This window comes from Capsicum annuum, chromosome 1 (genome assembly GCF_002878395.1).
Source record: "Capsicum annuum cultivar UCD-10X-F1 chromosome 1, UCD10Xv1.1, whole genome shotgun sequence".
Taxonomy (NCBI): Eukaryota; Viridiplantae; Streptophyta; class Magnoliopsida; order Solanales; family Solanaceae; genus Capsicum; species Capsicum annuum.
This window is the reverse complement of record NC_061111.1, coordinates 242,704,497-242,720,892: the sequence shown is the minus strand read 5'-3', so window position 1 is coordinate 242,720,892 and position 16,396 is coordinate 242,704,497. Positions and strand designations below refer to the sequence as shown.

The following is a 16,396-nucleotide window of genomic DNA, read 5'->3' as shown; positions in this document are numbered from 1 at the left end:
AATCTAGAAATGGGTAAACTTTTGCTTCTAACTCTTTCAAAGTTGGGCGATGTTTTTCCTTCCTCGGCTATTGCTTGGAGGTTTCATCTTCCTTCACTTTTTGCTTCGTCGTGACCTTTACTGAAGTTCCTTTCACCGCCATGGATTCTTTAGTATGGATTTTTTAGGTCGTACCCTTCTTGAACTCCTTCTTTTCTTTTGTAAGATCAACAAAAGGAGACGTCTTCGCATGACTTGTGATGCTTAACTGTATGTCATGTTCTCATGTAGCAAGTTCTTCAAATGTTCATGGTTTGATTCCTTGTAGTATGTATAATAGGCCCAAATGCATTTCTTGAGTGCATATTTCTATAGAAGATATTTCAGAAAGGCGGTCTTTGTAGTCCAAACTCAATGACCTCAAACGATTGATGTAATCCACCACAGGCTCATCCTTTCTTTACTTAGTTCCAGTCAACTCTATCATACTGACAGTTCGTCGAGTGCTGTAAAATCGATGGAGAAATTCCTTCTCGAACTGCTCCCAACTATCAATTGACTCATGCTCCAAGTTGATATACCAGTCGAATGCATTTCCTTTTAACGAACGGACAAACTATTTTACCAGGAGATCGTTGTTTATTCCAGTATTGCTACAAGTTTCGACAAAGTGAGCGATGTGTTGCCTCGGGTTTCCCTTGCTATCAAATTGCTGCAACTATGGTGCTTGATAATTCGTTGGCATGGATAGATAGTTAATTCGCCTTGTGTAAGGCTTGGAGTAATACAATGAACTCTGTGATGCTCCGCTATATTGAGCCCTGATAGAGTTAGTTATCATGTCTTGCAACTGTCGAACAGACAGAGCTCCAACCGAAGTAGACTCCTTCTCTTTTTGAGATTTAGTCTTGCTAGGTGACTCATCGACATTCTTATTTTGTAGAGTAAAGTTGGGTGGATAAGTAGGGTCGTGGCTCGATTCTCCAGGGGCGAAGGACTCCAGCTTGTTCAGTAGTTGAGCGATTTGAAGATCTTTATCCTCGACAGATTTCTTTAAAACTTCAATAGTTTGTTCCATTATTGCGAACTTCTCATCCATATCAGTTGCATCAGCCATCAAGACGTTGACCTTTATTGAAACTAGAGAATCATTCGAATCTTCAGATCCACTAAAATTGACGCCAGTCTGAGTTCTTTTAAATCCCACTTTTATTTTAATCCTCCCTGGCCGCCTTTTACCTAAAAAACATCCAGAATTAACCTCACCTCCATTGTTATAAGAAAGGATGTCACGTTGCCCCTAGGAGTTCTGATTTCAGCCACCATATGAGATTTTCTCTTTTTTACCTTCTTTAAAGAAGTGAAGTATTCAGATCCGTCCCAACCACTAGTTTTCAACTTGTGCCGAGTGAGTGGACCAACATGGTTGAGCTCATCAGATATGGCAGTAGCAGAGTTCTTGCATGACATAACTTTAGTATTTTTGAAGTCCATAGCAGTAGTTGAATTTGATTTTGAAGGAAGAAGAGATGGAGAGTAGAACTGGTCCCACTGGGCGTGCCAAATTTTTTTGCAACAAATTTTCATGGTGCAAAAAATTAATTGCAAGAAAAAATAAAAATAAACAAAAAGAATAATTTTATTTGAAGTAATCTTGTGAGTACAATTTCGTTATTCTCTCGATTCTTCTCTCATAAGATTTTCTATGATTTGAGGGCCTTTCATAGAATAATTCTCAAACTTCCGAATGATTTGACCCTCCTAGAAATGTGTTTTGATCTCCAGGAATATCAGACAACACTTCTTCTTGTCGAGTTGATCTCCGGACAGAACTCCATAAGTCAATTATTTGAAGAGCTGTGTAGTCAATGCAGAGCTTTCTCCAATGCTTGCAGAATGACCTCAGAAAATTGTGTAACCCTCCTATTTATAGTTGTAGGGGGTAGGCAGTCCAAGCGTAAATAACTTTTTCTGCCTCATTCTGATTGGTCCATTTAGTTTTCAAGCTTATCACAAATATCATATGATATGTTACTTGTGATTGGCCAAAAATATGTCATTTGGGACATCTGGCGATGTTTTATTAGCTCTTGAACTTGACTTGGATTGCCACATCATTTGAGTGTATGGCCTTGCCTCATTGGTCTTTAATTTGACTGGGATGCCACGTCACTTGACACTTGGCATAAGTTTAGACCTCAAGGTGAGATGGACCTTGAAAAGTCCTTGATGAGGAATAAAATGGGCTTTTTATTTTTATAGCCCAAAATAATTTTAGACCCAAAAAAATATGGGTCAAATCCAAATTTTATATGAATTTGACCCAATAAATTTTATGTGTCTACAAACTTATCTAGGGTCCAATAACTATTTTTTGTAATTTTGAGTTTCATGAATTTGTGGTACCTTGCCTTCATCCTGAAATACTTGTCATGTTTATTTTACTAGCGTCAACCTAAATGAACTTTGATTGACTAACATTTGGAAATATGGATTTCAATCATATTGCTATGAGAAAAGTTGCAATTTATACTCCCTCTGTCTCATTTTATGGGTCAAAATTTTATCAGGCACGGATAGGGCTGGACATAAAATATCGAAAATCGAATTATCGAACCAAACAATTTGGTAATTGGTATTCGGTAACTCGATATTTGGTATGAAATTTGAGAATAATTTCAATATTTCGGTATTCGAAATTGGGTTTGGTACAAGATATTAATACCGTTTGGAAATATATATATATATATATATATATATATATATTAGGTCATTCCAAAGAATCTGTTGGAGCTTGGTAATATATTCATTAAAAACACAAAAAAGAATGCTAAGTAAGGTTTTTATTAAATATACTTTTTGAAGTTTAAACGTTGTTTGCACACCTCCAACTTTAATATGGTATTATCAAATATCATACCAAACCAAAGTTTAGTTTACCGATTACCAAATTATTGAATCGATATTTTAAAGTATGGTATGTGGTATCTACTCTTAAATTTCGATTACTGAATTACCGAACCCAAACTTCAAAAATATCGAACCGAATACCAAACGCCCACCCCTAGGCACGAGTTTAAAAAATAAGAAAAGATTTGATGATTTTTATCATATTGTTCTTTATTAAAAAATATACTACTATTATTTTTAATTAAGTGAAACTAATAAGGATAAAGGTGAAATTGTGTCTTTAAACAATTACCAACTAAGGAAATGATATTTTTTAAAACGGACAAAAAAGGAAATGGTGACACATAAAATGGAATGGAGGAAGTAATACTTTTCATATAATTTTTAATATTTAAATTATAGCTTTTATTAAATTAATCTAATTCAATTTAGGTTCAAAGATCAAATTGACCCTTTAAAAGCGAAACCTGACAATTAATATAAAGGGAAAAGGACATCGGCTGACCATTTTGAAAAGAAATGGCCCACAATTTGAAAATGTGGACAATTGGATCTAGTCGTACCAATTTATTTCTCCATTTTAGCCATTTGGCCTAATTTATAATAATTGGAGTCAGCTAGCCGCATGCAGTCTCTATACTCAATTGATACACTTTTATACTACATTGATACACTTTTTAAAAAAGAGAGAGGGTATCCCTATATCAAATTGATACTCTTTTCTGCCACATTGATACACTCTTATAACAAGAGAGAAGGAGAACCTATGCATGCATATGCAGTGACCATATTACCAATTGATACTCTTTTATATTAGATTGATACACTTTTATATCACATGGATACAATATATATATACCATGTAAATACACCTTTTACAGAGAAAATCTGTGCAGGCATATACAGTAGCTATATCAAATTGATACAGTACATATAACACATTCATCCACCTTTTCAAATAGATAGATAGAAATCTCTGCATGTTTTTGTGTACATATAGCACATATAGGACATTATTTTGTAGTAATTTTGAGCAAATTTATAATGAAAAAAATTATAGAAAGCTAATTAAATGCAAATTTTTGGATATTTTATACAAAATTTGCGGAATAAAAAAGGTAAATTGGAGTATCGAAAAAGATAAAGGTATGGAGGTTTAAGAGTTTGAATGGAAAGAAAATTATGAAGGAAAAGGAAAGAAAGAAAGGGAGACGACATGCTCGATGTCAGCCATCTCAAAGAAACTCCTAATTAAGAAGGGATCTTTAACCCCAAATGAACACAATCTTGTTATCTCTCTTCAGGCAAAGTATGGTAACATGTGGAAGAAGATTGCTGCTCAAGTACCTGGATGTACTGCTAAAAGACTAGGTAAGTGGTGGGAAGTTTTCAAGGAGAAACAACTTAAGCAAAGTCAAGATTACGTTGAGTCACCAGAGATTTTCGTCGTTTTTGGTGGTGGTGGGTCACCGAAAGGAGTAGTTTCCGATAAGTACGATCATATACTAGAGATTTTTGCTGAGAAATACTGGGTTTTCTAATCAATTTAAGAAACAAAAAGAGAGGTTAGTGGTGGTATTCCATTGGACTTTGAGGTTCAAAAATGGAAATGGAACGCGACTTATATTGAGAATGACTATTTATTACGTATTTAATTGTGTGTGCTATTTTTGTGGTATTATTTTATTTTTAGGTGTTATTTTTGTCCTTTTCCCTGATATAAAAAGGAGGGAACACAATTTTATAATAACTAAATCAAAAAGAGTACTTGCTAACTTGAAACGAAGAACTTCACTCCCAAATTCTCTGTGGGAGTTTTGGTCGTGTTCCATTGTGACATTTGAAAAAAAAAAAAGGAATAATACATAAATATGATCCTAAACTTGACATCAAATTATAACATTGACCTTAAACTTTAACAGTGCACAAATAGGACTTTTAACTATTCAAAACCTGAACAAATAAACACCTCGATCCTATGTGGCAAAACGTGTGTTGTACACGCAAAACGACATGCGTCCGAATTGGAATTGAAGGATTTTTTTATTCAGCTTTTGTATAGTTAAAGGGTCTATTTGTGCACCGACAAAGTTAAAGATCATACTTATAACAAAAAATTACATAAATAAACATCATAACTTTCAAAATTTCTAAAAATCCCTCCACTTTTAAAAAATTACATAAATCCCAACATTTCATATTTGAGACTATTTCTGAGATACAAGTTAACCCTACATGTATCTAATGTAACCCGTCATGTAACTAATGTATGATACAAGTTAATTGCATTAGATACATGTATTAGCAGTATGTAGCTAATGTGATTAACTTGTATCATCAGAGGTCAAATGTTGAGATTTTTGATAATTAAGAGTAAACATGTCGGTATATATGTAAAATTTCCTACTTATAATGTGTTTTTTTTATTAGGTGGCACCATATGAGTGGATTAGAAATTCACATCAGAGCAAGTGAGATACACGCGTGTAGTTACAAAATCGGAGTATCTTTTTATTCAGGTTTTATATAGTTAAAGGACCTACTTGTGCACTATCAAAGTTTAAGATCAATACTATAATTTGGTGTCAAGTTTAGGCTCATATTTATGTACTTATGCCAAAAGAAAAAAAGTTTCGGTTTTCAGAATGAAAAGTGATAGTATTTGAAAATTGAAGTTGTATTAAGACATCAATGCAAATTAGAGTTGTTATTGAATTTTCATGAGTTGTTCTGAGTTCAAGTCCAGAAAAAATTAAAAAAGATACATGGTCAAACACCCTCTAAATCATCTTTAAGAACTGTTATTGGCTCATTATGTGGAATCATCAAGTGTATTAGCAGAAATATTGGCACAACTAGTTTAAATCCCAAGAAAACCAATGTTGCTCGAACTCTTCAAAAATGTTATTGGACATGTGCTGGATCCTTCAAAAGTAGTGCAATTTTGAAGGATCCGACACGAATGCAGCCACATTTTTGGAATATGACTTCTCAAAGAACCAAGGGATATCGAAATTAACGAGGCATCAAGGCCAAGAACAAGCAACGGTTTTCAGCTACAGTGCACGTTGACTTGAATTCAAGATTCAATCCATAGCATGCACAAAATGAGAGGAAAAACATGGAGTTCCCAAAGATTGGTTTCTCTTAACCAGGACCAACCTTAGGAATGTCATAATGCTCGGTAAGATTAGCTAGGTTTCGATTAAATTCTTGAATTCTATCGCGGTGGGATTTCGAGGTTTCTTTTGCCAATCGTTTGATGTTAAGTTTCTCCCACCGCTCGAGGTACCTTCTCTCTGCTGGTGTTAGATGATCGTTGTTCTTGGTTCTTTGCTCTTTCCTCTGAGTGTCAAGATGGCCATCGTCTGTATCATCCTCAAGTTGGTTTGTTGTCAACATGTTGTTTCCACCTACCGTCCACAAACAAGTTTTACATTCAAAAGACATGAATGAGTTAGACATTGTACCAAGGAACAACTAAAGAAAAACTGCAATTGTTGTACTTGAATTCATAGGACACTAAGAAGACTTCATGTTGAGAAATTCAAGAAAATAGTTTCTGAGTTGGTTGAGTAAAACACACCTGTGCTTTCCCACCTGCCTCTAGCAACCAACAATAAAATATATGGTTTGGAGAGCGATTATCTTTCCGTCAATTATATCCAGGCAAATGCTAACACAAAAGGAAGCTATTTTAACTTTACCATGATAACTCTTTCCCCTCATATACATTATCATCGAGTCGAATTCTAGCAGTGTTGCTAAAAAAGAGATTTTAGAAAAAGACCGAGAGGGAAGAGAGAGTTGCATAAGTACTTCTAGGCCTCGTTGAATAAATCAGGATTTTTACAAAACTTTCCACCAAATTCGGAAAAAAAAGGGGACAAAGTGACACTAGTATGTTGCACCACTAATAGACAAGAAATCTAAAGAAAATATCTTCAGTCTCTCTCTTTGATATGAAATGGAGGAAATCACAAGTGATGCATTAGCTAAATATGAAAGGCTGTCAATATTCCATTCCGACGAGCTCAGGGGAGCCCGTTGCGCTAAAGCTCCCGCTATGCGTAGGGTCCTAGGAAAAGCCGGACCACAAGGGTCTATTGTATGCAGTCTTACCCTCCATATCCATGCTGACGAGCTAGTCAATAAAAATACTTACTCTTCCACACCTATTAACCGTGAAATTTGTAATTACCAGTACTACCCAAGCATCACCTAAATGTTATCTACATAGATCATACGCCAGAATATTAGGGTCAATAAACAAACTGTAGATGTTTATGCTTTATCAAAATGAACTACAAGCACGCTGGAAAAAGAAAAAAAGAAAGGAGTAATGCACCAGCTCAGAAGGGCAGAACAATATCTGATCACTTTGATGTTATTCTATGCACGTAGATGATATCTATATAGACTGATCATTTTCTTTGCTTTTTCATCATCTTCTTTGTGTCATCTTTGCTGAAACAATAAGAAATAGCAGTTGATCTCAAATAATATTGTGTCTAAATTATGTGTCTTATGCTAGGGGCGGTTCCCTTTGATAAAATGCACTACACTTGACATAACAAGGTTACAAAACTTTTATTGACACTATAAAATATGAGATACACAGTGGTGACACATAAGATAAAGCAAGCTTAGTGAGAGATATTTTACTTTCACAAAGTATCGAACACATGGTGAAATGACAAGACTTAATCCTGCTGTCGTAAAAACCGCATGTTCTCATATAAGTTAGAACGGAACTGGATTGACTATTCAATATAGGTCGTTAAGTTTTTTTCTACTGAAGTTCAGGTAGGTGTGTATGACATAATTTTGCTCATGAAGTAGGCTGAATACCATGCCAGTATACATGTACAATACGGCTAGTATTAAGAAGTGCAGTTGAATGTTAAACCAGCTACTATACTAAAATATGTTCAAGACTAGTCTGCTCTAAGAATACCTTTTTAACAAACTCGAGATAACATAGAAAAGACCCAAAAGCACCACTCATGAGAAAGGTAAAACGAAACAATCAATTTCATGATAACAGAAAGAAAATGAAATGATATCTAAGGAGCAGAAGATGGTACTTCAAGCTTTTTCGTTGCTCATTACCTGTCACTTGAGTCACTACATCATACTGATGCTTGTGTTTCTTTTTCTTTTTTATCCTGCTAGATTTCACATCTAGAGCTTTGCCCTTTAATCTTAGCTTCCCGGAAACAACGTTTTTGTAAGCCGACATCTCACCTGCCAGAAGAAGTTCAAATAAACCTCAGAGCTTAAACTGGAAGACTGGCAATGTACAACTAGTTCAATACCCTTCCCCCCCTCCCTGGTTATCATGGAGCTAAAGCATGTTCTTTTGGAAATATTTTTATCTATCGTTCAAATTTCCTTCCCCTCTAAAAATGATTTGAGATTGAAGATTCCCTCTCTCCCCACGTCTCTCTTCTCCCTCCAACCCCCGTGTGAAAGATACAAATAAAGACAGAGCCTGGTGATTTCCAAGGCCAAAGCATATCGTATGACTTTAGTCAAGATGAACTCTTCAATAATGAATACCCGAAGCAAGCATTGCAATCCCGGGATTGACAGCATATTGGGATTTGTTAGCAGTTTACATCAGCTGAAATTAATATCACATGATTATTTTTCTCCACTTGGATTCCTTCTTTACAGCGTGCACAACCACTGTATTGAAGTGAAGAAGTACTCCTTATAGGGATGTTGGACAGAATTGCCCTGATATCTTATACATACACAGCATCTTGATGTCAAAGTTTTGAGCTAAGTGTCTTGTACTATTTGACAGGCATGCAATCTTGTTGCTCTTTTAAATCACTTTGATACTTCTAAGAAGCGTTTAACCAGATATAAATTGAGGAACATCACTAGATGCGTTAGTCCAATTTAGAGTGAATATTTTAAAGGCTATACTTTGCATTGGAAAATATCTCAACCTTATTGTTGTCCTCAGTTCACCTATTGCTAGATTTAGATATTCTTCTTTTAATCTAAAATGCTCCGAAAAGAAAAATACGTGTGTTCGGTAAGAAGGAGAAAGTTTTCACGGAAAATAAGTGGATTTCTTGCTTATTTTCTAGTGTTCAATGAGTAAGAATAATATATCATCCCAAAAGCATATAAATGTAATCTAGCAAAAGGTTCGGGGGAGGCAGAGAGTGAGATGGTCAAGGAACATGAAATGGCTCTTATAGAACTTGTTTCACCACTTTCATTAGAAAAGTCATTTTTCTCATAAAAAAAATTGACCAACAAAACATAGAAATATTGAAAAACGTTTTCCTCCATATTGAACACACTCTATGTCATATGTCTTATCAATCTAGCAAAAATTTGCAGGCACACAACATTTGTGGTTTAGCCGTCATACTATAAAAAACAAGCACCTCAAGTACAATTCTCATCAGCAAGTAGAAGAACAATCCTACAATTCCATTTTGACAAAGATAAATACACCTACAATTCCAACCTTCAAATATTTTCTTAATAAAAATGAAAAAAAAAAAAAAGATCTTTAACTCCTACATTATCACCTTTGCTATTAGCTCATCAAGGCCAAGCTTTTCCCCACACTTGCTCAAGAACACCAAGCTTCAACAAAGATCGCTACTCAAAGAAGTCCAATTATATCATACATTTAATCTTTTTTGTTTACCTTAACTGAAATCATCCATGTAAAATCTTCATTATTTTCAAAGAGCAAGTTATAGTATTCCAAGACCCTTGCACCCAAGGGTGTCGCTTAGTGGTCAATAAAAATAAAAACACTAGGTAATTTCCTAGCCTTATTGTATCAAAATTACCTAGTACCTGCTGACGCAAGGTGACAGGTATTCAATGAAATGGTGTGTGCAAGCTAGCATGGACGCTACAGTTATTAAAGAAAAGAAAAAGTATTCGAAGAACCTTTTCCAAAAAAGAAAAACTTATTGTTACTGCTCCCAATGGTATAATTTACTGATCAATGACATGGATCGATAAACATGAGGTTTCAACACATTAGGTAACTTCTTTCCATCTGTCTGTCCTAGTCTCGATGGACAGAGTTACATGATACTTAACAAATACTCCCTCCGTCTCATATTACATGGCACGTTTGCCTTTTGCACAACTATTAAAAAGAAATTCATATGGGGTGCAAATAGACTAATATGATCCCATTAAACTTACATTAAATATTGCCATTACCTATTGGAGTTAATTATTGTTTCCTTAGATTACTAAGGGTAAAGTTAGAAAAATGTGTCCTCTTGATTCTTTAAACACTTGACCTATTTGCCTTTTGCACAACTATTAAGAAGAAATTAATACAGCAACAACATACCCAGTATATTCCCACATAGTATAGTCTGGGGAGGGTAACATGTACGCAGTCATACCACTATCTCCGAAGAAGTATAGAGGTTGTTTCTGATAGAACCTCGACTCAGAACAAAGAGACAGTAAACAAAGGCGTAATAAAACATGAAACAAGATGCAATAACAGAGATAAAACACCCACAAAGTATTACTATACACTAATAAACCAAACGCACACACCACACCCAAACTGTCCTAGCCAAAAACTCCAACCCATGCAGAAAGACCTACCACGACTAGCACGGCTACACCACACGCACTAGCCCTCTAACCTAATTCACATCTTCCATATCTTCCTATTTAGGGTCATGTCCTCAATAAGCTGTAACTGCTCCATGTCACATCTAATCACCTCCCTATAGTATTTCTTTCGCCTACCTCTACCTCGCCTAAAACCATCCACAGTCAATCTCTCCCACCTACGAACTGGAGCATCAGTGCTCCTCATCATCACATGCCCAAACCATCTCAACCTCACTTCCCGCATCTTGTCCTCCACCGAAGCCACTTTCACCTTCTCCCGAATAGTCTCATTTCTAATTCTATCTCTCCTAGTAAGTCCACTCATCCAACGCAACATCCTCATTTCCGCCACCTTCAATTTTTGGATGTGATGTGAGAGTTCTTGACTGACCAACACTCCACTCCATATAGCATGTCGGACGGACTGCCACTCTATAGAATTTGTCTTTTAGCTTGGGGGCACCTTATTATCACATAAAACTCTCGAAGCAAGCCTCCATTTCATCCATGCTGCCCTAATATGGTGAGTGACATCCTCATCAATCACTCCATTCTCCTCAATCATAGACTCAAGATACTTAAAACTATCCCTCCTACAAACAACCTAGGAATCCATCTTCACTACCACCTCGTCTTCATGATTCACGTCATTGAACTTGTATTCCAAATATTCTGTCTTGGTCCTACTCAAACTGAAACCTTTAGACTCCAGAATTTGTCTCCAAACATCCAATTTATCATTAACACCCCCGAGTCTCATCAATTAGAACTACATTCCGCACATAACATACATCAAAGAACCTCTCCTTAAATACGCCATGTCAAAACATCATAAGAGGTGCAAATTGACTAATATGATCCAATTAAACTTACATTAAATATTGTCATCATAGTTATTGTTCCCTTAAATTACTAAGGTAAAGTTGGAAAAATATGGCTTCTTTAAACATGTCAACTTATTTTGAGACAATTTTTTTACCAAACACACCAAGTAATATGAGACGGAGCAAGTATCTAGTAAAATTAATTTAGGTGCACACACAAGCTTGTCCAAACACCACAGTTATAATAAAAAAAACTAATCTTTACAGCAATTTCATGTCAATGTCATAAATGCACGAGTGAAACACTGAATAATTCATCAAATGTACTAGTAAAAGTTTTTTTTCCTTTTTTTCAATTGCCAAGTTTGCAATTTAAATTCTTGGAATAAGTGAACAATTTGGGGATATTGGGGGGGGGGGGGGGGGGTAGAGGTGGAAGAGAAACGTACCTAATGGAGGGTGAAGAGAGAATTATTACAATGATCAAAAGGTACGAAAGGGAGCTACATTTTAGAGGATCTGTCTGGTTTTTGGAACATTCTGGGACTCTGTGGCATCCAAGGGGGGGAAATTAAAGAAAAGGAAATGATTGTTCTGAAATAAGTTTATTGAAATGTGAGTATATTTATTCTTATTGGACCTAAAATTTAAGAGAAAAATTACTTCCCCCATTTCTTTCTACTTTTCTTTTAAATTTGTTTAAAAAAAAAAAATATTTTAATTTTATTTTTTTACATAATATATTTAAGATCATAAAATTAAAAAATATTTTAATACATTTAACATAATTTTCATTTAATATCAAAAATTTTTAAAAATTCTCTATTTTTTTAAACTTCATGCCAACTCATACTAGTTCTTTTTTTTTTGAAACAAGGGTGTATAAATTTGTTATTTAAAATAAATTATAAATATTGTTTAATTACTCTCTTGATCCTATTTAAGTTGGGCGCATTTTATTTTACACAATGATTAAGAAATAATAAATTGAATGATGAATTTTACTTATTTACCCATTAATCATATTAATGATATTCATTAAACATTGAAATTGTAATTATTCACATTTAATATATACTATTAATTAAAGGGATAAAATGAGAAAAAATAATTAATTCTCTGTTAATTTAGTAAGTGATCATTAATATTAATATGAAATATTTATTTTTAGGAAGATGGCCAATTAAAATAGGATGAAGGAGTATAAATTACTACTTTATTTGTTCCTGCCATATTACACTATCATTAAAATAAAATATAAATTAAATATTTATTTTAATAAGTTATCCGTATTAATTTCATCTTTTAAAATTTTGATTTTGACTAGTAGTACTTTAGTAATAAATTTGAAAAACAGTTAATTAATTAGAAAATTATTAATAAAAAAATTTCAATTTCAGTATGTTGAAATGTGAAAGAGAACAAAGGAAGTATTACCTAAACATAAAAATGAAAACTAAAGTTAGAACTTATTTTTAAATATGAATAAATTTTATTTCTTTTTTAGAAAGTGTATAACGTAAATTAAGATAGAACGTGAACTAATTTTATGATAGATATTAACCAAAAAATTTTTTATGATAGAGAACGAAAAAGTGCAGAATTTGCATAAGTGAATAAATAGATTAAGGGTGTGTTTGGTATGATGGAAAATGTTTTATGGAAAATATTTTTCTATTTTTTTTTTATTGGATTGTAATAAAATATTGAAAAAATATTTTTCAAAATAACTTATTTTCCTTTATTAGAGAGAAAATGACTTCCCTCGTGGGCCAAGGGAAATCATTTTCTGGATGACAGATGTGATTTTTATGCCCCCGCCTCCACCCCCACCCCTCTTCCCCAACCCCAACAACACTCAAATTTACATTACTCACAAAATTCACATTACTCACAAACATTTTTTACTGTGCTTTGCTCCAATTTTCACTACTTGAAATAAAAAACAGTGAAGCCGAATTTTTTCCTGTTTTTAATGTTTATTGAATGTATTGTTATTTTCATGTGCATTGAGGAAGACTTATCTATGTTACTTTTGCTAATTGCATATTCCATTTTGTCATAGTTGTAGCTTGTTTCACAAGGTTGAATAAGCTTATCGTTCAATTATATTTCTATTGATAATATTATCTTAAGATTATCCTGACAAAATATTAAAAAGTGTCTCTTATGCTTGTTAATTAGTAGTTGCTTAAAATTTAATGACTTGTAATATCTTAGTACTCGATATTGATATTATTTGCTATACTTAAATTAGTTCTTACAGATTATTGAGTTACTAGAGACAGTGATATACTAGTTAACAGTTAGTAGTATTTTCTAAAAAATATTTTTTTACTCACTAGCCAAACACTAGAAAATATATTTCTGAAAAATATTTTCGACTCACCAATCAAACACCATAAAATATTTTTTGAAAAATATTTTTCACTCACCAACCAAATATGAGAAAATAAGTAGAAAATCAACTTATTTTCCAAAAAAAAATTTTAACTTATTCTTTTTGAAATAGAGAGATTATGTCATATACTTCTTAAAACAGATCATTTTTTTTTAAAACAGAGGAATTATGTCATATACTTCTATTTCTAAGAATAATGTTGGTCTTTTTATTTTCGTATACTGCATAGCAAGTCAAAATATATCATTCATCTTCAAATAGAAGGATTTTGTCATATTCTTCTATTTCAAAGAACAATACTGGCCTGGTATCATGTGGTTAGCATTCAACTTATTCTATTGCCAAATTCCAAAGAACAATACCGGCCTGGTATCATGTGGTTAGCATTCTACTTTTTCTATTACCAAATTCCAGATTCCTATTAAAAATAATTGAGTTCGAAATTAATATATGTCATTACTTTTAAAAAAGTGATCAATTTATATCATATAAATAAAAAGTGATCAATTTATGTTTTGTACATTTATTTAGTGTACAATCTTTTTAATTTTTAATTCAGATTGTGCATAATTCATTTTTTTTCAGATTGTGCACAAAAAAAATGCATAATCTATTTATTTATAGATTGTGCACAAAAAAAGTGTATAATTTATTTATTTAAAAATTATACACTTTTTTAGTGCACAATCCAAGCTTCATTGAACAAGAGGGAATTTGCTCACTATATTTTCTAAATTGTAATTGGGAAGTGCGGGTTTGGGCCACAGGTGACAAAAGAGTTTTAAAATGAGGTGTAGGTGACACAAGTCTTAATAATTGAGTAGAGGTGACAATTACTTCAGTATGATTTAAGAAAGTTTGAAAATTTTCAAAATAACCCACAAATTTTTAAATTTACACTTTGATTCAAATATTAGTTAATATATAACGGGGAACGAAGGGAAAAAAGACGTTTTTTTCTCTCTCCTCATCCGTTGTTATTTTCTCTCTCTTCGCGATATTTGTTGTTCATTGTTGTTGCTGTTTTATTCATCATCTTCTGATTCATTATCATCATCTTATACTTCATTATCAACTTCATATTCTTCTTATTGACCATTGTTGTTGTTATTGTTATTACCTCAACTGCTGCTCTTTGACCAAATTCTTATGTCAAATTTTATTTCGTAAATCACTTTCAACTTTGGAATTTACTTGAGAGGAGACTTTGGTAAGTCAGATTATGCTTTTTAGTTGAATCTGGGTAACTACTAGTGTGTTGTTTTTTCAACAATAGTTTGCACGCGAACATGAATGCAATACAAGAGCAATCTGTTTAAACAGATCCATTATCTGCGGCACCAAATAAATGTTCTGTTGTAACAGTAGACTCATGTTGGATTCATGTTTAAGGTTTCTAGATGCCTGTAATATGATTATGAATCGAATAAATGGGTATTCTGTTGCACTAGATTAGTAATCTGTTTCAACAGATAAATAATCTGTTTCATCAGATTACTAATATGTTGTTAACAACAAAATACAGCTCCTATCACACACAAAACCTAACAGATAACTCATATGTTCTTGCTATTGATACTGGAATCAAATTATTCCTTAATTGTAGACATGCCATTCGTTAAGAAATAGAAATAGACAACACGAAAATTAAATAAGAAATAAAAGTCAAGTGCATCAAACATAATTTTTTATAAAACAAAAAAAAAATACATAGATAACAGAAAAAAAAGCTTAATTATTATTATCATCATTATTAACATCATTATTATTTGTATAGCCAGCCGGCCAATCTTCAAAGGGCAGCAGCAGCGCCCTCCGCAACCTGCGGATCTCCCGCAGCATCCTTACTCTGACGGCAGCCAACTCCCGATGCAGGTCATGAACCTCCTTCTGCAGTTCCCTCATGGCGTCTCGTAAAATAGCGACATCCCACACAGGATCAGCCATATCTAAAAAACACATAAGTTGACAAAACATACACGTAAACACAAAAGTAAAGAAAAGAAAGAATTCAAATGTAATGTAATGTAATACAACGTATATTTACACAAAAATCAAGAAAAAAACTTACCAGAGACAGGAAAAAGCTATCAAGTCCTTGAAGAGAAAATAGTTGAAGGTGTAACAAGAGCGAGGAATAAATAGTGTGTAGTAAAACGAACGATTGAGTAAGGAGAGACCTATTTATAGAGGATTGAACTTGAATGAGTTAGGCAAAAAATCACAACTATTCACCTCCATTTATTAATGACATTCTTGATTACTGTAAAAAGTTATGACTTAATTAAATTAATCAATATTATGCTAAGTCATGACTTTTCAGCTTTATTATTATTAATAATTAGTTTTTTCCAGGAACAGTTGTTTTAACACTATTTTGGACAACAGATAATATAGCTGTTGCATCAGATAAATCATCTGTTACAAAAGATATATCATGATTTGCAACAAATAGATAACCTGTTGCATCAGATAATATATCTGTTGCAACATATAATATATATATATATATATATCTTTTTTTAAAAAAAATTATCTTCATGACATCCAAATTTTCTGACTTTTTAATTATATAAATTAATAAAGAAGATTTAAAAACAAGAATATTTCTGGTGAGTTTTTTACAGTTTAAATTATGTTTATCATTTATTTCCTT

The 16,396-nt window shown here is 33.1% G+C and overlaps 1 protein-coding gene across 1 annotated transcript; it reads right to left on the bottom strand.

Moving 5' to 3' along the window:
• Positions 1 to 5,569: 5,569 nt before the first annotated feature.
• LOC107849343 (protein FAM32A-like) lies at positions 5,570 to 11,945 on the bottom strand. Its single transcript, XM_016693947.2, has 3 exons — positions 11,789 to 11,945; positions 8,002 to 8,136; positions 5,570 to 6,302 (listed from the first exon to the last, which is right to left on the bottom strand). The coding sequence occupies exons 2-3, from the start codon at positions 8,129 to 8,131 to the stop codon at positions 6,037 to 6,039; spliced, it is 396 nt and encodes a 131-aa protein (XP_016549433.1). The 5' UTR covers positions 8,132 to 8,136; positions 11,789 to 11,945; the 3' UTR covers positions 5,570 to 6,036.
• Positions 11,946 to 16,396: the final 4,451 nt, after the last annotated feature.